The sequence below is a fragment of the Schistocerca cancellata genome, chromosome 8, assembly GCF_023864275.1.
Source record: "Schistocerca cancellata isolate TAMUIC-IGC-003103 chromosome 8, iqSchCanc2.1, whole genome shotgun sequence".
NCBI classification, from domain to species: domain Eukaryota; kingdom Metazoa; phylum Arthropoda; class Insecta; order Orthoptera; family Acrididae; genus Schistocerca; species Schistocerca cancellata.
Window position 1 is genome coordinate 347,550,935 of NC_064633.1, and position 26,292 is coordinate 347,577,226.

The window sequence follows — 26,292 nt, forward strand, 5'->3', positions numbered from 1 at the left end:
AACAGCTGTGTTACCATCGGTAACTTGAAGAACCGTCTTCACCGTGTTCGTCGTCAAGAAAATGCAAACGAACTTCTTGTCCATAACACCGCAAGGCCACGCACAAGCCTGCGCACCAGAGACAAGCTCAAAAAAATCATTGGGCTGTTATTCCTCACCCACCCTACAGCTCGGATCTGTCATCTTCCGACTTCCATCTGTCTGGCCCAATGAAAGATGCACTCACCAGGAAGCAGAACGTGGATGATGGTGAGATTATTGATGCCGCAAGACGATGGCTCCGACTCCGACCATTACAGTGGTACCATGCGAGCATACAGGCCCTCCTAGTAAGGTGTCGTAAGGTCGCCGCAACGAACGGAGATTATGTTGGAAAAAAGGTTTTTTCGCCAGAATGTGGAGAATAATATGGTGTATTGGAATCCTGAATAAAACCAATCTGCTTTCTGAAAAAAAAAAAAATTAAAAGTGTTGCATTACTTATTGAACGCCGTTCGTACAGTCATGTCTCCAGTGTCACCCTACTGTACCTGATACTTGTGACATTTTGCGTATTGTCATGCTGTCGCCATCCTTTCATGACTCAATACATGTGGTCAGGACATGCCCTTCATTTGAGAATGAACCCTTCATTTACCACGCTTGCTTATTATGTAGCGTGACAGACCAGTTAAGTGTGGCGAGGTGATGCAGGTTTCAGATGGCGCATTCCATGGGCTGGCGCGACTCCACCACCTTGTGCTGTCGGACAACTGGCTGACTTCTGTGCCGGTGGACGCGTTCCCAGCCAGCCTGCTGGAGCTGGACCTGTCGAGCAACCCACTGTCGCTGCCCACGGCTGGGCCCTTCCTGAGGGCGGAGGGCATCACCACGCTCAACCTGTCGCACTGTGCCGTCACCTCTGTGGGCGGCGACGTCTTCTCACAGATGCCGTCGCTCGTCCAGCTCGATCTAAGGGGGAACCCCCTGAACCAGCTGTCGCCGTTGGCCTTCCTTGGGCTGCGCCAGCTCTTTGTGGACGAGGGCTCTTTGGGCGTCCATGCATATGCTGTCAAGCAGGTCGTCCAGGATGTGGTCGAAGTTCCCAGGTAACGCCCTTAGCTGATCATTGAGTATGTTTTTTTTTTTTTTTTTGCCCTTTTGGACCATATATTATACACATTACCTTGCGCACCAAGGACTTCTTAACTAACAGAACCCAGTCCCTCTCCCTCGACGGCGAGCATTCATCAAATTCAAAGGTATCATCAGGAATGTCCCAGGGAACTGTGGTAGCAGTTATTCTCTGTACATATAAATAGTGTGGTAGACAGGTTGAGCAACATTATGCGGCTGTTTGCTGACGTTGCTGCAGTGTACTGAAAAGTGTCGTCTTTGAGTGACAGTAAGAGAAGACAAGATGACTTAGAGAAAATTTGTAGTTTGTGCGATGAATGGCAGCTTGCTCTGACTGTAGAAAAATTTAAATTAATGCATAGGGATAGAAGAAACAATCCCATGATGTTTGAATACAACATTAGTAGCGTACTGCTTGACAAAGTTACGCCGATTATTCACATAGGCGCAACGTTGCAAAGCGATGTGAAATGCGACAAGCACGTAAGGATGGTAGTAGGGAAGGCTACGAGTCGACTTCGGTTTATTGTGGGAATTTTCAGTAAGTGTGGTTCGTCTGTATAGGAGACCGCATATGAGACTCTCGTGCGACCCATTCTTGAGTACTGCTCGAGTGTTTGGGATCCCCAGCACTTCAGATTAAAGAAAGACATTGAAGCAATTCAGAGGCGGGCTGCTAGATATGGTACCGGTAGGTTTGATCAAAACGCAAGTATTACGTAAATGCTTCAGAAACTCAAATGGGAATTCCTGCAGGGAAGATGACGCTCTTTACAAGGAATATTACTGAGAGAATTTGAAGCTGGCTGAAGAACGATTCTACTGCCACCAACATACGTTTCGCGTAAAGACCACAAAGCTGAGGTAAGATAGATTAGGGCCCATACGTAGGCATTGACTCTTGGTGGTATGAGATGCCTTCCGCCACGCACCATACGGTGGCATGCAGAGTACGTACGTAGATGTAGATTACTTTATTTAATATCTTTTTCGTAACAGTGCAAAGGTTACGTCACAATTTGGGTTCACGATCTCCTAAAGAGGAATATCGTTTGAAGGACTTTGGGAAAAGTTCCTGCATGTGCCGTACAGCCAAGGAAACCGTCAAAAACCTAGGATGGATCTGCTGTTACTGCTATCTGGCTTCTACAGCTGAAAGACGCCAACTGAGCTTGACATACCTTTTGACAATCGCAGTGATCTGCATCGCATGGACTGACTGACTGGCAGATCACTCACCATGAACTCAGATACTGAGATGAACATGATGCCCAATGGAACAACGATATGAATAGCGTGGCTCTAGTAAATGAGTCCTGGGTGTTGGTTCTTTCAAAGAGCATTAAACTTTAACAATTGGGAAAGGGATTTTCTACTTATTAAAATGAAATATCGGTCCAAATTGACCCGATTTTATTAAAATATTCTCTGTGAGTACACATGTGAATAATAACAAAAAATAGCACATTATCATGGTCAATGAATCACAGTGAAAGAAAAACTGTGTTTCATTGATACAGAACATTTCTAAACTGATGACAGGTATATTGCTGACAAAGTTCTCGAGAATTAGGTGGAAAGGAAATGATCGTCATGTCAGAACTCATTTGCGAGGAGACATAGCCACGGATGGGTGCACAGTGATTGCTATGATCGTACCAGAAAGGCATATGGAAACCATGTGCACTTGTCATAAATTGGTCACTGGTGAACCCTCGTGTAGGTAACATAAATTGGTCACTGATGAACCTTCGGCTGCTTATCCAAATTTTAAAAAAACTCGAAGAACCTAATTAAGTGAAAACCATATTCTACAAGCACCTAAAAACTCGCATTCCTGGATCTCCTGTGCCGCATGCAAGGGCGCCCATGCTCATACGATTGTATGGGAGGGAGGGGGGGGGGGTGTAAGACCTGGGAGCCTGGAATATTTTTAATATTGTCGAACATAAATGGCGACTTTAAGTAGCATTAAAAAGATCCAGTTCCAACCACGTTAAATAAGTGCGTAATACCAGTTTTTCAATTATTTTCTTGAATTAAAATCGTCGGACTACACTACTACTTTTTCCTTTCCCTGAGGGCTAGGAGACTTGCCCCAGATGTAGGCACCTTTGGCTGCAAGTTCTCACGGTCATTGAGAGTTAGAGAGTCAAACACTGCGTGCAGGATGGTCAGCTGACCAGCAGCAAAAGGCAGATTTCTCGTCCCAATCCAAAGTCTACCATGAAGAGCAGACAGATCTGAAGTAAAGCCGAAATGTAAGTGCTCTAAAATTTGCTACCTCCTCTCTGTTCTCCGCAAAATCCATGTTAAACCAGTTTCGTCAATCAGAAGGCTACGCTAAGCGTTGTCGAATGAGGTTATACAGGGTGAGACAAGTAAAAGTGGCCCGGACGAGTGGATTCGACTGGTCATGAAGCTATGCATATTACCACACGCTACAGTTACTTCGAACAGGATGCAGCAACTGCCCATACAGCTGGCCGAACCTTGGAGCTCATTTACACAATTTTCACGTATGAGAAAGTTGTTAGCAGACGTCAGTCTGGTCGCTGTCCTAACCGGCCACCCAGGTCACTTATCTGTCAGGGTGAGATTACTTTGTATGGGAGCCCTCGAATCTAAAGTACAGTATATCGCAATAACGCTCATAGTCTTCAATAACTGCAGCAGAACATTTCATACGGGACTGCAGCGATTTCAGCGGTCAGAAACTTGCAACGAGGTCCAAAAAGTGCCGAGAGATGAATGGTGACTACTTTCAACATCTGCTATAGTCACATTAGTACTGTATTTCCTTTCCACTGCTGTGTTTCTTTGTACTCTTGGACTCTATTCTCCGGGCCACTTTTATTTGCCACAACCCGTATTTGCAAAACTGGTAAAGTCCCGTCCTAGGAAAAGTTTAATACAGTACTGCAGCCAATGGACTGCCTTGCACCTGTACAACTGTGAGAAACCGCCAGCCTGACTCGCATTCTCTCCTAGTTTCTTAAGAACAACCAATAAGTTACTTTCCCGCTCTGCTGAAAAACGACTATCCTGACTCCCCATTGAGTGTCCCCTGGATGACGGAACTGCACATCCACAGAGGAGGGAAATTTTTTTTTTACATTGCAAACCCACGCAGCTTCCTACGAGAAGAATATGGGTTACATTTTTTACTATATTTTTGTGTATTTCTTGTTTACAATTCATATTTCTGCTTTCACCCCATTATGGAATACAATGCCAAAAGCAGGAATATGCAAATAGTAAGAGACATAGTAAAAATTCGAAATTAAAAAAAAAAACATTAGATGCAAGCTGATACGAAATTATGAGATATGCTCTTACTTCTTAGACCATTAACATCAGTTTGCTGTGTACTGTGCAGGATGACAAATACATAGTTCAACACATTTGCTTAACATCGTATAAAAAGCACAAATTTAACGTCTTGTAGGAATGCAGCACATTATCGCAGAAGCACATCACATCAGGAAAAGTCAGCCCAAACCAGGTAAACACGAGACTAACATATGCCTGTAAGACGTAACTATGAAAGTGATGTCAAAGAATGTAGACTCTAGAAGACCTGACGTAGTAAAATCCAGAAGCCTATAGTGTGGGCTACGACGGCTGTTACTGAGACTAGTTAAAGATGCGGCACGTCTCATGGGATCTACAAAATATTTTGTGAATGTGACCACTCGCACGTCAGACAACCAGTGTGCACAGTAGAACAATTTAGGAAGGAGCGTAAAATGTTTTCTCGCCTAGGCTACCCCGAAGAATTCGCTTTAGCCTAGCGCACTCCAGAAAACCGTATCAAATTTGACGAAACCTCTGACGTGTCTCGCATTCACGGCTTCGGGCCAGTGTAATTAAAGAAGTCATGGAAATGAAAATCACTGAAAACACCCTTAACAGAGACAGCGGCCTAAAGCTCAGCGCAGTGTAGGATCCAGCGATCAGAAGGATGAAGTGGGTGCATCGAACACAGAGTCAACGTACGCCCAAACGTGACGATACGATGAGCACTAATGATGTCACAGGCGGCAGCTAGAATCTACAAGGGCGTATCAGCAGCCCAGTAGCAGTCATTCCGTTTCACGATAGATAAGAAGTACTTTGTAAAAAGATGGAGGCAGTCGGTGAATATTTTATTCAGTGCTACAGCACGATAATCTGCATTTTTACTCTGTTCTTGTTCTTATAGTCTTCAGTCCGAAGGATGTTTTGATGCAACTCTCGATGTTAGTCGACCCTATGCAAGCCTCTTCATCTCCGAGTAACTACTGCATTTCAATATCTTTACTGTATTCATCTGAATTTTTACAACAAATTTAGCGCCCCCCCCTCCCCGCCCCCCTTACCAAATACACTTTCACACTTCCCTCCAATACCAAAGTGACGATTCCATGATACCTCAGAATATGTCCTATCAACCGATCCCTGCTTTTAGTCAAGTTGTGCCATAAATATATTTTCTCCCCGCATCGATTCGGTAGATTCTTATTAGTTACGCGATCTATCCATCTAATCTTCAGCATTCTTGTAAACCACCTCACTTTAAAAGCATCTATTTCTCTTTGTCTGAACCACTTATCATCCACGTTTCAATTTTGTACAAGGCTGCACTCCATACCTTCAGAAAATATTTCCTAACATTTCAGTCTATATTCCAATTTAACAGTTTCTTCTTTTGCAGAAATGATTTCCTTGCTCTAACCAGTCTGCATCCTATCTACTTCGCCCAACATCAGTTATTTACCTACTCAAATAGCAAAACTAATCTGATACGTTTAGTGTCTCATTTTCTATCTAATTCCCTCAATATAGCGTGAGTTAATTCGACTGTATTCCATTATCCTTCTTTTTTAATGTTCATCTTACATCCTCCTTGCAGGACACTGCCCATTCCGTTAAACTGCTCTTCCAAGTCCTTTGCTGTCTCAGAATTACAATGTCTTTAACTATTCTCCCTGAAGTTTAATGCCATTTCCTTTGTACTCCCTGGATTCCGTTACTGCTTGCTCAATATACTGATTGAACAACAACTGGGAGGGGTTAGAACACTGTCTCACTCTACTCTCAACTACTTCATCTCTTTCATGTCCTTCGTCTCTTGTAACTGCAGTATGGTTTCTGTACAAGCTGTATATAACCTTTAGCTTCATGTCTTTTACGCCTGCTACCTTCAAAATTTCAAAGAGGGTATTTGAGTCAAAGCTGTGAGAAAGTTCCTCTAAGTCTACAAATATTATAAACGTAGGTTACACTTTCTTTAACCTATCTTCTAAGATAAGTCGTAAGGCCTTAATTGTTACTATGTGTCACCGAAACCAAAACTGACCTGACCCTACGTTGGCTTCTAAGAGTTTCGTCATTCATCTGTAATTAATCAGTGTCAGTATTTTCCTACTTATTGAACTGATAGTTCGATAATGTTCACACCTACTTCCATTGGAAATGTAATTATAACAGTGTGCATTAAGTCTGAAGCTATTTTGTCTGTCTCATATTAGCTTTGTCATGGCTGGCTCCCCCAAGGATCTCCATGATTATGAAGATATGTCGTCCATTCCAGGGATCTGTTTTCTTTAGGTCTTCTAGTGCTCTGTCAGACTCTTCTAGCAGTATCTTACAGGGGTTGGACAAAAATACGGGGTTGGACAAAAATACGGAAAACCAAAAACACATCACATTACCATGAAAATACAGTGTAGGAAACCCATAGGATTTCAAAACGGCTTATAGTCGTTTCAAAATTGATAAATATAGGTCTCGTACGGTTTTCAAGAGAATCCTACACCATTCTTCGTGCAAAATAATGGCACGTTCCGACACGTATCATGGAGTTGGATAGCTATCACACACCCTTCTCTCCAAAGTGGACCACAAAGACACAATAATATTGAGATTTGGTGACTGTGGTGGATAGGGCTGCTGCTACAACTCATCTTGGTGGCAATAAAACCAGTGCTGGACAATGCGAGCCATGTGAAGTGGGGCCCTCGTCTTCGAAGACATCGTCACCATAGGAGAACAAAAATTGTACCATGGGATGGGCCTGATCAGCCAAATGGTCGCGTAATCCTCGGCAATAATGCGAATTTGCAGAGAACTTATGGGGCACATGAAAACCACGATATAGCTGCCAAAATCATAAACGAATCCCCACCATGTTTCATCCTTGGTACATAAGCTCGGACAGAAGTTGCAAACAGTGTGAAGCAAAATGTGTCCGACCAAATTACTTTCTCCATTGCTCCATAGCCAGATTTACTGTTACTGTTGCTGTGCATTTGCATCACTGGTGACTGGTGAGTGATTTTGAAATTCCAGTTCGCCCTGGAATTCCGGCTGACAGGGTTCGCGAGTGCGACATTGAATTCTGCTGTGACTTTTGGAACTATCATCCTCTTATTTTTCGTCACAATCCTCTTCAGTGATCGTCCGTCACGATGGCTCCACTCACACTTTAATCCACGTTGTGACTTAGTGATGACATTTTCCCACTTTCCTTGTATGCGTTATAAACCTTCGATAGCTGCCTCCTGAGACGCCAAACACTTCGGCCACCTTTGTTTCGGAAGCACTCGCCATATGTGTACCAACAATTTGCCCACGTTGGAGTTCACTTATCTCCGGTATAATTCACTCACAACTACACAGAATACTGTTCTGACCCCGACTGAAACTTGCAACATATTGAGAACTTTGCAGAAGTGCTGGTCGTGGTCAAATACAACAGCTTAGTTTGCAGGCTTTGATAGCTTCTACATTTACGTTCAAGCATGTACGAGGGCTATTCGGAAAGTAAGGAACGATCGGTCGCGAAATGGAAACCACAGTGAAAATCCGATGAAGTTTTGCACAGGTGTGTTGGGCAGTGTCTCTAGTATGCCCGTCGATTGCATTACGTCGTTCTTCTTAGTTCTGAGCACACAGGGATCACATAAAGATACCTAGAACAGTAGTGTCTCCCACCAAGTATGAGGGCCTGGTGAGAAATTTCGCCTGAAGCTATGCAGCTAACATTACATAACTGTCTTGCGTTTTCCTCTTCAAGACAATTCTCAGCCGCATTCTGCAGGGGCAATGAAGATTTTTGATTACCAGCAATATAGCCAGTAATTGTCTCCCTCTGAGTTTCATCTCTGCTCACATGAACCGCTGGCTATGAAGACAACATTTTGGCACAGGCAGCGAGCTGTAGTCCAGTGTGGAGAATTGGTGGAAAACACTGGCGGCTGCCTTCTAAAATGAGGTTATTGAAAAGTTGTACAACGCTACGACAAACGTCTAAGTCGGATCGGCGACTGTGGAGGTAAGTAGCTGGAAGTTGCAGCTAACTGTTGCAACTAAAACAGTTTTGAGTTTCATTGTGGTTTCCATTTCGCGACCTAACGTTCCTTCCTTTCCGAAAAGCCCTCGTATTTCTCGCTTTGTTTCCATATTTTCGTCAAACTCCTGTATTTCTCATCTAACCTTCATGCACTTCCTCTTCCCGTCTTACACATTGACGGAAAAAATCGCAATACCAAGAAGGAGTTAAGTGACGCAAATTAAAGTTGGTAGACGTGTTTCTACATCTGGAAGATGATGTCTATTCAAACTTCGGGCCAGTCGCATGTGAGTGGCGCTGGCAGTGCCACTGTGAGGATGCAAATTAGGTTTGCTTTAAATATGTGCTGTAATGGTCGTGAGCGTTAGTTACATTTGAGATTGGACTTGGTGAGTTGATGTTATTCAAGACTGCCTGTAAGGTGACAAAGACGCCAATATCAGCAACTCAGTGAATTTGAATGGGGTCGTGCACTAGGCTATGAGAAAATGGATATTCCGTTGGTGACTCTGCAGAAAAACTTGGCAGGAATGTAGCCACTGTACATGACTGCTGGCAGCGGTGGTCACTGGGATATACAATAGCAAGAAGATCGGGTCCGGGACAGCCACATGGTACTACCGAGAGTGAAGACCATCGTGTTTGGCTTATGACTCTGGCACATCATACTGCATCTGCAGCAGTAATTTGAGCAGCAGTTGGTACAACAACGACACAACGAACTGTTACAAATCTGTTACTTCATGGACAGCTCCTAGCCATACGCCCTGTAGCGTGGATTCCACTGACCCCAAACCACCACCATTTGCTACTTCAATGGTGTCAATTGAGAGCTCATTGCAGGTCAGGGTGGAGGTGTGTTCTGTTTTCTGACAAAAGCTCGTACTGACTTGGTAGCAGTGATGGTCGTTTGTTGGCTAGAAGGAGGCCAGCTGAGGTCCTGCAGCTGCCATGTCTGCGTGCTAGACTGCGAGTCTCTACCGCTTCCTCACATTCCTTGTTCCACCACCAGTGCTTCCGTTTCTTTTCTTCCTTTCCCCATAGTTCAGCCTGTTTCATCATATTTCGCTTCATGTCGTCCCATTCATTGAATGATTCAATTCCTTCCTCATATCTGGATCGATTGTGTCTTAATTTGTCTCTGTCTACCTTTATGTTTTCTGTTCTTCTATTCGTCTGTGGCAGTCTGTCCCTGTTTGGAATCCAAATGCACTTAACTTGTGTAAGATAGTGGTCCGATTCTATTCTTGTGTTCTTCCTGACCTTTGTGTTCATGATCTCTTTAGCATTTGTCCAGCTGATTGCTATGTGGTCAATTTGGAATTCCCCAAGGCGGGTGCATGGGTTTGCCTATGTCTTTTCCTTATACGGTTTGACCCTGAAGTGTGTTGTCATCAATCTCATTTTGTGTTCTCGACACAGTTCAATTAGTCTTTCCCCATTTTTGTTTGTCTGCTGGTGTGCGGGGTACTCGCCCACTACTCCTTTATGTTGCTTTTCTCTTCCAATCTGTGCAATATAATCTCCTACGAGTATCTTTACATGTCTATATGGTATGTTTTTCAGTGTATCATCTAGCTCTTCCCAGAAACTATCTGCAAGTTTCTTGTCTTTCCTGTTCTTGTCATTTGTAGGTGCATGTCCATATATTATTGTATACTTTTTGTTCCCTGCTTGAAATGTCAGTGTTGATATCCTTTCTGACCTGCTCTTCATTACAGTTATGCCATCCTCGTACCTCTTGTCTACTATGAACCCTGTACCAAAGCATCCAGGTGCATGTCTTTCTTTTCCCACTTTAACTCCTGGTTTCCCCTTCAGTATTATGAAGCCTTCTGACTCCACTGTATCTTCGTCAGTGTGTCTTGTTTTTGCATCGCTAGTATTCCAATGCTTCTCACTTTCATCTCATCTATTACCTGTTTATGTTTACCAGTCTTAATTAATGTCTGTACATTTATGGTTCCAATTCGGAAAGCCTTCTTTGAGGTTCTTGGGAGCTCCGACTCTTCCCTTATGGACTTTTTGGCAGGTCCCCCAGAATCCGAATGCCTGCTTCCTTCGACCTTGGTCAACGGGGGATTGTCCCCCTGGGGTAACCTCGATTCCATAGTGCGATCCATTCCATGAGCTAAAAAGATTTTTTGATGGGGCAGCTCATGTCCGTCCAGTTGTACGACTGAAGTTGTTAGCCCCAGAAGATGTGTTCAGGCCGCCCGTGACATGGGGACACAGACGCCTTTGGTAGCCGCTCCTAACATGGAGTACAGCTGCTACCTGATATGTTTCAGTGGCTCTTCCGCTCTCTCTGCCGTTGGGAAACGACGTTCCTCTTCGGTCTTCGAGACCGTTGGCCGTTACAGATAACTGTGTAGGTACTAGATTATTTTTGAAATTTCTTGCATGTTCGAGTGCTTACTAGGCACAAGCTTTTATTTTAATAACAGTGTAGCGTACAGTACCGCCGTTGTTATCGACCCTTGCATGGCATAGGCTTTTGTTTGTTTTGGTGAGTGTAGCTCAGTGTCGTTTAGACCGTTAGTGAGAGAGCACTTCGAATCCCGCTGCTAATTAGCTGAGTACACCGTTACATATTTTTACCAGCTTCAAACAGGAGCGACTGCAGTAATGGATAGGAACTGTGATTGCTGTGTACAGATGCGAGCTGAGTTTGCGACCCTTCTCTCACAGCTCTAGGCTGCGTTGGCTTCCGTCACACAGCTTGAGGCTGCTGCCAAGGAGGATCACTGTGGGGGGTCAGACGTGGGGATGCGAGGAACGTCGAGCACGTCCCACGTGTCACCCGATCCGTCCACTGCTGTGACTGCCCCAGGTACTGCTTGCACTGAGGTTGACCCTTGCCTGTGGTCAAGTGGGAGATCATTACAAAGCCTGGCCGGCACTGAAAAATTTTCTGAGAGGCCGATCGTTGAGCCTCGTTGGTTCGTTTGACGAACAGGTTTCGGGCGTTATCTGTGGCTGACAATGTCTCTGAGTCGGATGCAGTCGTCCACCCTGTTCCAGAGGAAGGTCTGAGCATTCACAAAGGGTGGGTTTGCTGGTAGTTGGGAGCTCCGCTCCAACGTTAGGCGCACAATGGGGCCCCATAGGAACATGGCTGCCATGGAGGGGAAGGAAGCCAGTGTGCACTCCGTGTGCATATTGGGGGGAGTCATTCCGGATGTGGAAATGGTGCTTCTGGATGCCATGAAGAGTACAGGGTGCAGCCAATTGCACGTGGTGGCTCATATCGGTACCAATGACGTGTGTCGCTTTGGATCGGAGGAGATTCTGTCTGGTTTCAGGCGGATAGCGGAAATGATAAGTTCAAATGGTTCAAATGGCTCTGAGCACTGTGGGACTCAACTGCTGAGGTCATTAGTCCCCTAGAACTTAGAACTAGTTAAACCTAACTAACCTAAGGACATCATATACATCCATGCCCGAGGCAGGATTCGAACCTGCGACCGTAGCGGTCTCGCGGTTCCAGACTGCAGCGCCAGAACCGCGCGGCCACTTCTGCCGGCGGAAATGATAAGGACTGCCAGTCTTGCTTGCGAAATTAAGGTGGAGCTCACCATCTGCAGCATCGTCGATAGAGCCGACTGTGCTCCCTTGGTGCAGAGCCAAGTGGAGGGTCTGAATCAGAGACTCAGGCGGTTCTGTGGCCGTGTAGGCTGCAGGTTCCTTGACTTGCGCCATCGGGCGGTGGGTTTCTGGGTTCCGCTTAGTAGGTCAGGAGTCCACAACCCACAGGAAGCAGCTACACGGGTAGCGCGGACTGTGTGGAAGGGACTGGGAGGTTTTTAAGGTTAGAGAGTCCCAAGGAACCACAGAAAGGGCGTTCGTCTAAAAGGGGACAGGTAAAACACAGTAAAACAGTGAGTATCGTGACGAATACAGGTATTACCGACCACAAGGCAGTTGCTGCTAGGCTGAATGTCGTAACACCTACAACTATCAAAAAGAAGCGCAAAATATATGTATTTAAAAAAGCTGATAAAAAATCTCCTAACGCCGTTTTAAGAGACAGTCTTCACTCCTTCCGATCTAATCATGTAAGCGTAGAAAAGTTGTGGAGTGATTTCAAAGAGATAGTATCGACAGAAATTGAGAGATATATACCACATAAATTAATAAGTGATGGTACTGACCCCCCATGGCACACAAAACGGGTCAGATCGCTGTTGCAGAAGCAGCTAAAAAAGCATGTCAAATTTAAAAGAACGCAAAATCCACGTGACTGGCATAGTATTACAGAAGTTCGAAATATAGCGCGTACTTCAATGCGAGATTCTTTTAATAATTTCCATACCGAAACTCTGTCATGGAAATCTGTCAGAAAATCCAGAGAGATTCTGGTCATATATAAAGCACATCAGTGGCAAGACGCAATCAATACCTTCACTGCGCGATAACAACGGTGAAGTCACTGATGGCAGTGCCACTAAAGCAGAATTATTAAACACAGTTTTCCGAAACTTCTTCATCAAAGAAGATGAAGAAAATATTCCTGAATTCCAATCAAGAACAACTACCAGGATGAAAAACATAGAAGTATATATCCTCGGTGTCGCAAAGCAGTTTAAATAACTTCATAAAGGCAAGGCTTCTGGTCCAGATTGTATACCGGTCAGGTTCCTCTCGGAGTATGCTGATACAATAGCTCCATATTTAGCAATTATATGCAACCGCTCGCTCACAGGAAGATCCGTACCTAAAGACTGGAAAATTAAAACAAAGACTTTTTCGTTGCGACGGGATCTTCTCATGAAATTTCAATCACAGTTTTCTCCTCCAATTGCGAAAACATTATGTTGGCACCCACCTTCGTAGAGAGAAATGATCATCACGATAAAATAAGAGAAATCAGGGTTCGCACAGAAAAATTTAAGTGCTCGTTTTTCCCGCTCGCCTTTCGATAATGGAACGGTAGAGAGCTTGAAGGTGGTTTATTGAACACTCTGCCAGGCACTTTATTATTAATAGCAGAGTAACCACGTAGATGTAGATGTAGACAACATGCATCCTAACTGTGACTTTGTACGTCAGTCTGGTGATTCGACCTGTTGTTCTACAATTCATGAGCAGCGTTACAGTGGGTGTTCTTCGACAGGATAGCGCTCGCCCACATATCGCTGTTGTATACGAACGTGCTTTATAGAGTGTCGACATGTTGCAGTGGCCTATCCGATCACCAGATCTCTCGGTAATCGATCCCATATGGGACATCATCGGACGACAACTCTGGCATCATCCACGATCAGCATTAATCGTCGCTGTATTGTCCGACGAAATGCAACAAACATTCAGCTTTGTTTTTTCGTCATTCTTCTGACTTGTTTATGGTTTGATGAGGCCCGCCACGAATTACTCTCCTCTTCATCGCAGAGCAGGACTTGTAATCTACGTCTTCAATTATTTGCTGGATGTATTCCAGTCTCTATCTTCCTCTACGGTTTTCACCTTGTGCAGCTCCCTCCCTGTCCCTTCTTCTTGTCAGTGTTTTGCTGATCTCCTTTTCCTCGCCGATTCTCCGGAGAACATCCTCATTCCTTACCCTATCAGTCTAATTTTCGACAGTCTTCTGTACCATCACATCTCAAATGTTTCGATTTTCTTCTTTTCCGGTTTTCCCATAGTCCACATTTCACTGCCATACAATGCTGTCATCCAAACGTACATTCTCAGAAATTTCTTCCTCAAATTAACATCTATATTTGATACTTGTAGTCTTCTCTTGGCCATGAATGCCCTTTTTGCCATTGCTAATCTGCTTTTAATGTTCTCCTTGCTCCGTGCGTCATTGGTTATTTTGCTGCCTAGGTAGCAGAATTCCTTAACTTCATCAACTTCGTGATCTCTAACTCTGATGTTAAGTTTCTTGCTGTTCTCATTTCTGCTACTTCTCATTACTTTCCTTTTTCTTCGATTGATTCTCAAACCATATATTGTATTTATTAGAATGTTCATTCCAACCTGCAAATCCTGTAATTCTTCTTTTCTTTCTTTGAGGATAGCAATGTTATCAGCGAATCGTATCAGTGATATCCTTTCACCTTGAATTTTAATCCCACTCCTGAACCTCTGTTTCCGTCATTGCTTCTTCGACGTATATATTGAACTGTAGGGACGAAAGCCGGCCAGAGTGGCCGAGCGGTTCTAGGCGCTTCAGTGTGGAACCGCGGACCGCTACGGTCGCAGGTTCGAATCCTGCCTCGGGCATGGATGTATGTGATGTCCTTACGTTAGTTAGGTTTAAGTAGTTCTAAGTTCTAGGGGACTCATGACCTCAGATGTTAAGTCCCATAGTGCTCAGTGCCATTTGAACCATTTTGTAGGGACGAAAGACTAAATCGCTTTTTAATCCGAGTACTTCGTTCTTGGTCTTCCACTCTTATTCTTTCCTCTTGGTTCTTGTACATTTTCTATATTACCCGTCTTTCCCTATAACGTACCCCTACTTCTCTCAGAATTTTGAACATCTTGCACCATTTGACATTGTCGAACGCCCTTTCCAGGTCGAGAAATCCTGTGGATGTGTCTCGATTTTTCTCTAGTCTTATTTCCATTATCAGCCGCGACGTCAGAACTGCCTCTATTGTGCGTTTACTTTTCCTTTCCTTTATCTTAATATCGGTTAATAATGTGCCAGTATTTCATATTTGCAATGGCTTACCTGGCGTTTACATTAATTTTTGAGCTTTCAGTTTTAACCACTTAAATACAGGGTGGCGCACGAAATGTGTTACCATTTTGTTTTTGAATATAAACTTTATTGTCAATACAATCTGAAAGGAACATATACTGCAATAAAGAGCCGTCCATGGAGATTTGTTCTAATTCAGCACATGCTCAATATGTCCACCATTTCGTTTCCTAACTTGCTTCAAACGAACACTGAAGTTAGTGATTCCCCTATGGCACATGTCTTCCGTAATTTCACTGCAAGCTTGAAGAATAAGTCTTCTGAGTTCCATTAAATCATGTGGACGTTTCGCGAAATTTTTTTCCTTTTGGTACCCCTAAAGAAAAAAGTCACATGGATTGAGGTCTGGACTATTGGGGGGCCAATTTTGTCCGTCATTGAAGCGACCTGGAAACCTAAGTGAAATGATCCACATGTCGAAATGCTCGTGTAAAAACTCCAACACAGTGTTTGCAGTATGTAGCCTTGCTCCATCTTGCATGAACCACTGCGTGTTGAGAGGCAAGGCAGTGGCAAGAAGCTGTGGAATGAAGCTATTGCGAAGCATGCTCAAATAACGCTCGCTGTTCACAGCTTCTTCAAAGAAAAAGGGTCCAGTAAGTCTGTGACTGGAAATTGCTGCCCGCGCTGTAATCCTCGGAGCATAATGTTGTCGTTCATGAAGCACTTGTGGGTTTTCAGTGGCCCAAAAGCGTACATTTTATTTATTAACCACACCGTCTAAATTAAAATGCGCCTCGTCTGAAAACCAAACGTTGTTGAGAGTTTCTTCCCTATCCTCCGCCCACTGAGCAAACAGTAGTGTCTGCTGCTTGTGTTCTTTAGTGAGCTTCTATGCACAGGTCATCTTGTGTGGGTACATATGGAGGTCACTTTTAAGAATGCGTTGAACGGTGCGTCTGGATATTCCCAGTTGCACTGCTGCCTTTCTACACGATTTCCCGGGACTTCTCTGTACAGCAACTCGTACCGCTTCAATATTCTGCGGCGAACAGACAGGCTTAGGCCGAGGTCGCTTCGCTTCCAATACTGCTCCTTCCTGTATAAATTTATCGCACAACCTGTGGTGTGCGTACTGTAAGACCTTCGGTACACACACCATCAGATTATTTGACTTGTCGCTCTAACGAAGTAGGTGAGTATCAGCAATATGTCTCGTGGTCTTATCGTGGCGTGTTTATCTTCTGCCGTTAGGTCAGACGATAGCAATGCCACTTGCACGTTTAGAGGAGCAGATTGACAGTGACCAACTTTAAATAGAACTTGATTAATTTTCACATACATTTATTAAAATAATAAAAAGCATAAAATTACTTGACTCTGGTTGCTATTTACAATTGACAATTTGAAGTTCCTTTGGTCTTGGTACGTTAATCTTATTCTCACATATCTCTGATACTTGAGAAAGTATCTATACATTTATCTTCATGGCTATGGACAGGAATATGGTAATCTTATCAGGCGCAGACTGAAACTTGACTATAGACTGGTGCAGACAAATGCAGACTGACTAATCGGAGGTCTGTACACTCGTTATAATACATCGCGCGTTGAGGCATCACTGCGCGAGTGTGATCCGTGAGGAGAAAAGGTTCTACGTTAGCAGCAATCTCATTGGCTGCGTTACATATTAATACGCGGATCGGCGGAAGCAGAATTTGGTCCGTCTCTAAAGCAGCCCCATCTCGTAGTGCGGAGACGGACGAGCGCTGCGCCTGCGCTGTTGTGCTTAGCGGGGCGCACTCTAGTGGGAAAGTTGTGTACGCGCTGACTACGCGGAACTATGTACACAACACAATCTGTGGATGGTCATCTTGCAAGGGACCCATCGTGTGTTAAACTGTTTTCAAAAACGCCTCTGAGTCACAGCAAGGCTTTTCGTTTCATGAAAAAGTAACACAATTGCCGATCGTTGCTGTGTCGTCAGTCTTCCGTTGTCAGCCATTGCTGCTTACTAGTCTCCTAGCGGCAGTATCGTGAATTACACGTCATTTCGTAACTCATTTGTTTTTCCAAGCTCTGCTGGTACTGCTGTAGAGATCCCAGCGGGATATCTAATGTGCGTCGTAAATTGTGAAAGAAACAATTGGTAACACATTTCGTGCGCCACCCTGTCACATAGACCAATGTATTCCCGAAATTTCAAAAGTATATATGAATTATTTTTTGGTATTGTGATTTTTTTTCATGAGTGTACTATGCTTTCTTCAGGATAGGTGTGACCACGCTAGAAGACTTCACGCCAGAGCAGCAGCTACATCAAGGTGATCTCCTTGTGGAAGATCCTCCCTCTGTGTATGACGATCCGGAAACCGACGCCTTCACCGATAGGGCTTCAAATGGCGCAGTGGGCTGGCAGAAAGACACCCCGGTCTTCAACGATTTCTCGTCTCTGTTCGGACCGGTGCCGCAAGACGCGGCCGACTCTAACCTCTTCAAAGGGGCTCCGTTCCAGGCGACGGGCGAGGTGACCGTGGTGTACGCGGCGGACCTGAAGAACCTGAAGGACACGCTGCTGGTGCTGGCGGCGCTCGCCGTGCTGTGCTTCCTGCTGGCGGCCGTGCAGAGGGCGGTGGACGGCGCGCGCGCTCGCGCCGGCGCCAGGGCAGCTCGTGGCCGGCGGCGCTGCCTGCTCAACGCCTGCTTCAGGGCGGGTCGCGACCGCCAGCGCCCGCCCCAGCAGAGCCCGGACGACGGCGACTTCTTCTGGTGGGACACGGAGACCTCCTGGTCGGAGGCGGGGAAGCCCCGCAGCGGCGACCTGCCGCCCCCGTACCCCTACCCACCTACCTACGAGGACAGTCTCACCGTCACCGTCACTCCCAACTCCAACAGTGACGGGCAGGCAGACAGCGCGACCCACGTCTGGCACCAGCCCGCCAGCGTTCACCAGGCGAGAAGGCAACCTGACGCGGTCGACAACCCACGCGTGTCGCGCTCTGCTGACGCGTGACGCGTCTGTCCTAGTAGTCTTATTTAAAGTAGTTGGCATTCGACAGGCAGCGTGCTGGACTGCTTCCACCATAAATACACCAATCGTGCCTGGTCAAAAATAACTGCCTGTTATTCAGTGTGCGCCAGCGGGAATGGAATGGTCAACATCTGAGGATACGACAAGAACGATCATTAGGAGCAAAAACCTTCTTACGTTTCTGAGATAGAAGACATTTAATGCACAGGTTGACCCACAAGCCCGTTAAGGGGGGTAGGACGTCAAACGGGCCGACTTGGAGCAGGAGAGGACCACAGAACATTTTAATTTCCACTGTCTATACTTCTACAAATAAATTCATAAAACTTTAACAGCATGACCAAGAAGGATTCAGGATTCATACTCGTAGCAGTGGAAGCTCAAAAACGTAACAAAAGACATTCTTTTTACATGTGAAATTTCATCGTTTTTTTCACTTACTACTGGCTGCATTTGTTGCTATAGGTACACTTTTCTTCCTAACTAAGAGAGATTCTTCGATGACTTTTCCACAGCATACAAACCATAGTTACAGGTGTATGAAACTCTAGAAGTTATTTAATTTATGAAAAAATGAATGAACTGTTACATTTTAAACTTCATGTTTAGAAAAAACTCAAGTTTCATAGTTAATTATCTCAATTTTTCCACAGTTTTTAATAGATTTTGAAAATTCTATAGATTAATACACCTGTAACTACTGTTTGTATGCTGTGAAAAATTCATCGAAGAATCTCTCTTACTTAGGAAGAAAAGTGTACCTATAGCAACAAATGCAGCCAGTAATAAGTGGAAAAATGATGAAATTTCACATGTAAAAAAATGTGTTTTGCTACGTTTTTCAACTTCCACAGCGATGAGTGTGAGTCCTCAATCCTTCCTGGTCATGGTCACAAAGTTTTATGAATTTATTTGTAAAAGTATAGACAGTACAAATTAAAATGTCCTGTGGTGACTCTCCTGCTCCAAGTCGGCCCGTTTGACGTCCTACCCCCCTTAACATTTGAAAATTCAATACTTACTGAATAATGTAGGTAGAGAGACACACATTCATGAAATGACATGGGGTGTTATTGAAACCAAAGAAGTGCACAAAGTGACCAACAGATGGCCCTTCATATGAAACAAACGCCATAATTAGCATAAAAATTGATTTTTTACCAAAGGCGATGTTTCTTGTAACAAATACTCAGCATGGTGGTTGTTATTTATCAACAATACCTGTAGATGAGGGACAATGTTGTAAACAGTATTGCACAGCTTGCCAGTACTTATCTTGAGAAATTTACCTCAGTTGTTGTCTTTTAGCATTGCTAATGAGGTCGGACTGTTGCGGCAGACCTGAGACTTCAGACAGCCCCACAACCAGCAGTCACGTGGACTGAGGTCTGGGGACCTGGGAGGCCAAGCACGACGCAAGTGCGACTCTATTACCAGATGATGTGCGCAAGAGATCTTTTACACGTGTAGCGATATGCGGTGCAGCGCCACCTTGCATAAAAGTCGTAACGTCCAGAAGGTGTTTATTGGGCAGGCTAGGGACGGTGCGATTCTGAAGCATATCGTCGTTCCTCGCACCCGTCTCTCTGACACTTTGAAAAGCAACACCCCGCATTTTCTCGAAGAAAAAGGGCTCGAACACGAATGATGTGGTAAATCCACACCGCATTGCGTCTCTGTCGGCATGTAGGTGAGAGTTCATGACAGTTCTAGGGTTTTCGGTAACTCAAATTCTGCACTTGTGGGTGTTGACAGACCCCCAGAGTGTGAAATGATCTTGTCGGTCCACAACACGTTAGACAACCAATCGTCATCTTCCTCTGTTTTACCGATCGAGGTGACGCAGTGGTTAGCACACTGGACTCGCATTCGGGAGGACGACGGTTCAATCCCGCGTCCGGCCATCCTGATTTAGGTTTTCCGTGATTTCCCTAAATCGGTCCAGGCAAATGCCGGGATGGTTCCTCTGAAAGGGCACGGCCGACTTCCTTCCCCGTCCTTCCCTGATCCGACGAGACCGATGACCTCGCAGTTTGGTCTCTTCCCACAAACAACCCAACCCAACCCTCCGTTTTTTTAAGTGCCCACATCTCAAATGCTCTCCACGTCACTAATTCGATGGCTAAACGTTCATGATGACGCTGGATCTTGTACGGATGGCATTGGAGGGTATGCTTTTGTGTTCTCCAAACAATAGTGCTAGGAATGATGGTGCGACGTGCGACTTCAAGAGTGCTGATTTCACCATCTGGAGATGAACTCGCTAAAGGCTCCATTTCTTCCCGGGCTGTCCCAGCAGCAGTATCACTTGTGTCTGGTCAAACACTATGGAGCCAATCGTCTAAACAAACGTGACTTTGAACTTCGTGATCACTTTCTTCACAGCGAGACTTGTCACAGGACCCTTATCTGTTTGAATACGCTTCTTATGGCGACAGGATCGTAAAGCTGGTGTACCGGATTCTCCATTCTGATAGTAAAGCTTCACTAATAATGCCTGTTATCGTAACGTCAACATGCCGCGATCGCTAGAGCAACTAACTTCCTGTCTCGCTACTGCTCATTTTATACACGTTTCTCACTGACGTGTTGTTGTCCAGCGCCATCTGTTAGCCTGTTTTAGATTCACTTTTCGTTTCAATAAAAATCCTATGCCAGTTCATTTACCTCTCTACCTATGTTATTCCGTGAATTAGTGTATTTTCCAAGGTCAACAGACTTCTGGGTCACGTGTGCATTCTTATCGTACACGCCACATTACAGCTGTGCCAGTTTTAAAATATGTTATTTTTCCACCACAGTTGTTGAACTAAATGTTCAGAAGAAAAATGACAACTTCGAAGAATACCTGCTTCACGCAGTGTGGTGAAACTCTGGTAAACAATCTACTATTCGTAAGGTGTGAACTGTATTCTTTGATAACAGCTGGAGCACTGCCATCGCAGAAGCCATAAGGATACACCATATCTACGTATTCTTTTTTAACGTAGGTGTGTGGCATTTCAGCTGTCTGATACACTCAGTTCCTCTCACTAATTCACTCACAACACACTATGGACAAATGCGAATTAAGCGGACTACTTTATGGTACAAGGACATCCCGAGAAAAGAGGTTCAAAGCAACGAGTCAGCTTCAGGAAAAATAAAACGTCAAAGAGGTTGGGTGGGTAAGACACACATATGTGCATCACTAGCCCAAAATCATATGTACACTGAATGTATTCTATTTTGAACCCATTCAGAATAGGGTACATGTCAAGTTTTATGTTTCAAATGAGCGTTCGTGTTATATCCCTAAATACTAACTATTCCACTTGTGTCACCCTACATGCGTATTAAACATATGTAAAGGTACGCAAAATCCATCATTTTAGGTCGATGTCATCTATGGAAATGTCAGAAATTAGCATGCTGGTCATGCAGTGAAATTCCACAGAGACATTAACTAGCAATCAAAATGACATGGAAATTTTTAATGCAGTTACAAAAATGCTCAATTTTGTCAACAGAAGACTTTTATATTTCATGCTGTGAGAGTAAACATTTCTGACCGTACTATACGTTTCTATAACTCTAGAGTATTGCATAAGAGTATACATATTTATTTATTTATCAGAAACCATGGGAGTCCGCTTCAAACCTCTTACCTGCTTATTGACACAGGAAGACAGCCAACTGCTTCCTACTTTCCATATATAAAATGAAACATTGTTTAGTCTTATCCCTAACCCCATAGTGTTCCAGCTTCTGCAAAAATATTGTATTATCAACTAAATAAAATTCTTTCGTTAAATCAAAGAATGCGCCTACCTACTGTCCTGCTCCTATTTTAATGCTAGTGACTCACATGCAAACAAATAAGTAGCATTTTCTGTCGGAAATCTCTTCCTGAAGCGAAACTGGGAGACTGAGAGCAAATTATGTTATTTAGTTTTTCCACTACTCTCCTATACATTACTTTCTCAAAAACGTTTGAAAACATTGGTAGCAAAGAAATTCGCTGGTAGTGAACTATGTTATCTCTCTCGCCCCTTTTATTAAGTGGTTTCACTAACGAGTGTTTCAAACCCTCAATAAACTCAACACAACTGAAAGATACGTTGCATAAGTGATATGGTTAGTAGACAACTAATTTATGGTGCACATATCATAATCTTACTCGAAATCTAATCATAGCCATGGGCACCCTTACTCTTTGCTGATGTAATAATTGATGTAAGTTCATCTTTGTTTATTTTCTGTAGCTGCAAGTGATGTAGTTGTCTCAGAATACCATCTGTCTAGAATTCCACATATTTGCCTGTACCAACAGAACTTTCATTTAACTTACCGACTGATGACAAGAAGTGGTTATTAAGTATTTTGAACGACACTAGTGCATCACTAACAGTTTCATTCTCACACAAGACTGGTGTAGTACGTTGAGCACTAACATTCTGGCGTGATACCTCTTTCACAATGGATCAAATAATTTTAATTTTGATCTTAAATCTTTCTATTCTCTTGTTTCGGCGTTTTTGATGACATTCGTCAGCACTTTGCATTATCTGTAGTTCATTTCTGTTACCGGGTTCTGCCTTTTCCTTTACATTATGATGCAGCTCCCGCTTCCACCTACATGATATTCTAAAGCCATTAGTTATTCAGGTACTTGATTTATTAGTACTGCATCTGTGTCTGAACTTTTTCTGTGCTGGGAAAGAGGTATTAAAGGAAGTGAGAAAGATCTGAACGGAACTGTTACATTTGTCGTTCAAGTCGTCTCTATTACAGACTTCTTCTCAAGTTAGTCCTTTGCGATCGACTTCAAATGTGGACTTGCGAGTAGACTCATATATCTAAATCTGTGTTGAAACGTTCACACAAACCAATTTCGAACATGTTACTGTGATTTCGAACTTTAAAATTCGAACAGGTACATCACTGCGCGCATATGCTCATGATTTGTTACCGATATAAAAGAGGTCTACCTAGAATCGAAAACTTGTTGATTAAGTACATCGAAGACGCTATCAGTTTTAACGGCCACGTTCGTTGTCTAAATACCCACAATTTGTGCTTGTCATACCGCTTCGTCAGACAACCTTCTCTCAAATCATATCTATAGCTTATCAAGAGTTCGTGTTATGAAACCGAGGAGTAAAATTACTGCGCAGAGCTCTCAACTAAACGTCACGTAGAATCCTCGGAAAGACCACGGCGTACTGTACTACAACCGAACAGAAATGACATTTACTAATATTCATTGCTACGAAATGTAAGAGGGTTGACACAGAGTAATGCTAGACAAGATGATTATGGGAGAGTCAGGGCCTTAGACTAGGGCCTTTTATTCCGACACAAAAATCAACAAGCTGCTGTATTCATAAAAAAACTTAGTATCCACATAAACGTTAAAAAAATGAATGACAACGTTTTCTAGTTTGATTGCATCCTTCTTTACGACGATGAAATGAATCAACAAACGGCTGCCACTCAGTTTCCTTATGCAGCAGCAAGTTTGGAGAACTGAAGAGAAAACAGCGAATATTCACACTACGGCTATTCCCATAGAAATACAGTATACAGGGTGTTACAAAAAGGTACGGCCAAACTTTCAGGAAACATTCCTCACACACAAAGAAAGAAAATACGTTATGTGGACATGCGTCCGGAAACGCTTACTTTCCATGTTAGAGCTCATTTTATTACTTCTCTTCAAATCACATTAATCATGGAATGGAAACACACAGCAACAGAACGTACCAGCTTGACTTCAAACACTTTGTTAGGGGAAATGTTCAAAATGCCCTCCGTTAGTGAGGATACATGCATCCACCCTCCGTCGCATGGAATCCCTGATGCGCTGATGCAGCCCTGGAGAATGGCGTATTGTATCACAGCCGTCCACAATACGAGCACGAAGAGTCTCTACATTTGGTACTGGGGTTGCGTAGACAAGAACTTTCAAATGCCCCCATAAATGAAAGACAAGAGGGCTGAGGCCAGGAGAGCGTGGAGGCCATGGAATTGGTCCGCCTCTACCAATCCATCGGTCACCGAATCTGTTGTTGAGAAGCGCACGAACACTTCGACTGAAATGTGCAGGAGCTCCATCGTGCATGAACCACATGTTGTATCGTACTTGTAAAGGCACATGTTCTAGCAGCACAGGTAGAGTATCCCGTATGAAATCATGGTGGTGAATCGAGGAAGTACAGTACATACTGACGAAACTAAAATGAGCTCTAACATGGAAATTAAGCGTTTCCGGACACATGTCCACATAACATCTTTTCTTTATTTGTGTGTGAGGAATGTTTCCTGAAAGTTTGGCCGTACCTTTTTGTAACACCCTGTATATGTATCCAGGTCAAATCCCTCACGAACACTGGAAAAGAGCTTCAGGAATCATTTATTTTTAATTTTTTTTATTTATTTTTTACTTAGGTGTTGTCACAGGATATCACACTCGTTCCGCCGATGAAGCTCTCTTTCATTGTGTTATTTTAAATTTCATTCTCTTCAAACATTATCATACATTTTTTGTAATTATTCTGTACAAGATTAGAATATGGTAAAAACTTATTAACTAATAAATATAATCCTTACGAACGTGTTAGTACCATATACTCGTACTGTATTTAGTATTTGTGGGCACTTTCAATTCAAGTCTTGAATTTGTATATTACTTTTGCAAAGTCCGTCATAGGACTGGGTCATTGTAGTAACTAACAGTTTGCTTCTAGTTTTGTTACGCTTTGTCGACGGATTTGTAATTTGGACTATCAAATTAGCAAACACTGTAACTTTAGAAAATCTGATTGCGTATCAGACAACGGAGAGTGCATCACTTTACAGTGAATATCAAGCTTTCACAACGACGGTACCAATCACAATATTAGCATGAGAGTGATTACTTCACGATTAGCTGAAGCTCGAAGCATTGGTGATACGTTTTCTCTAAGCATAAAATATTCGTGTCATAAATGCCTGTTTTGTGACACTTGCCTGCATTGTGAGAGTCTGACTCGAACTTCACATTGATAGCAAACCCTGAACGAAGACACATACCGCAGAGTCTGCCGTAACTGCGAAGTCCATTAATATATTTCGTGCTACGGTGTGCGTGAGCTTGGAAGCGGTTCTGCATGTTTATTTTATTTTTCTCAGCTCTGGACATAGGTCTGACTGAGTAAATGTCAGTAGAAAGCAACTACAATGCATCTGTGGACAATGGTATATTCCGCGTATTGCTCACGTAGTCGAGGCAAAGGAGCCATCCCTACATCTAGGCCGCATATTTGTACTACAATGCGAGATATTCACTAAAACGGTAGCAGTTCGTAAGGTATTAGATACTGCAAGACATTAATACCAAGGGGCTTGTATTCCACGCCAAGATACTAGCTCAACAAAAATCTTCCTCCCTTATTGTCGACTCTATGGAAAATAGTCTATTTAACAACAGAAATTTGGCAGCACAAAAGCTGTTCTACTAGGATTCAGATTACCAGATTCGTGTATTAGAGCCACAAGTAGTATTGGACCCAAAGTTAGGCTTTCGCTACCTAAACGAAACCCAAGGCATATCTATAGTCATTCTTCAAAGAAAAATGATGGTTGTTCTTATTGGAATAACTGCTGTCACAGGTGTGAGAAGTTCATGCTGCCCAAGCAAGTAACGGATATGACAGCTGAGCTTAGGGTCACATAACAAACGCTTCAGTATGCAGAGAAACATCTTAACGGTCAGATCATTATTCTCTCTTATTCCAGTTTAGCGCTTGAATTACTAAGAAGCCTCTTCAGAGGACGAAACAATCATCCAGTGGCACACGACATAATGAACTTGATATTAAATCTCAAAACTCGGAATCAGAGTTTTAACATGTGCGGGTAAAGCCTTGTGGAAATGAAACAGTGTACAAACGCGTCAAGGAAAGATGGACCAGCTGCAGAATTTTTTCAACGTTCTCAAACTAACAGACAGAAGTGGAACATGGAATGACGAGATTCACCTATATACAAAGCCACATATTGTACCGAAACAGACATAAAAACATCATTGCTCCAGACGATTCATGAACACTACAGCACGTCTCACGTTTAACGACTGCTATACGTACGAGGAAACACCTACATCACATTGACTTGGTGCCATCCCTTCTGCGAGAAAGA

At 43.6% G+C, this 26,292-nt stretch overlaps 1 protein-coding gene across 1 annotated transcript in view; it reads left to right on the forward strand.

Annotated features, from left to right (window-relative positions):
• The window catches only part of LOC126095568 (uncharacterized), a 44,397-nt gene extending 26,283 nt beyond the window's left edge, over positions 1-18,114 (forward strand). The window contains exons 3-4 of the mRNA XM_049910345.1: positions 694-1,088; positions 17,373-18,114. Of these exons, the coding sequence (XP_049766302.1) occupies positions 694-1,088; positions 17,373-18,114 (1,137 nt within the window). The remainder of the gene's footprint in view (positions 1-693; positions 1,089-17,372) is intronic.
• The last annotated feature ends 8,178 nt before the right edge of the window (positions 18,115-26,292 follow it).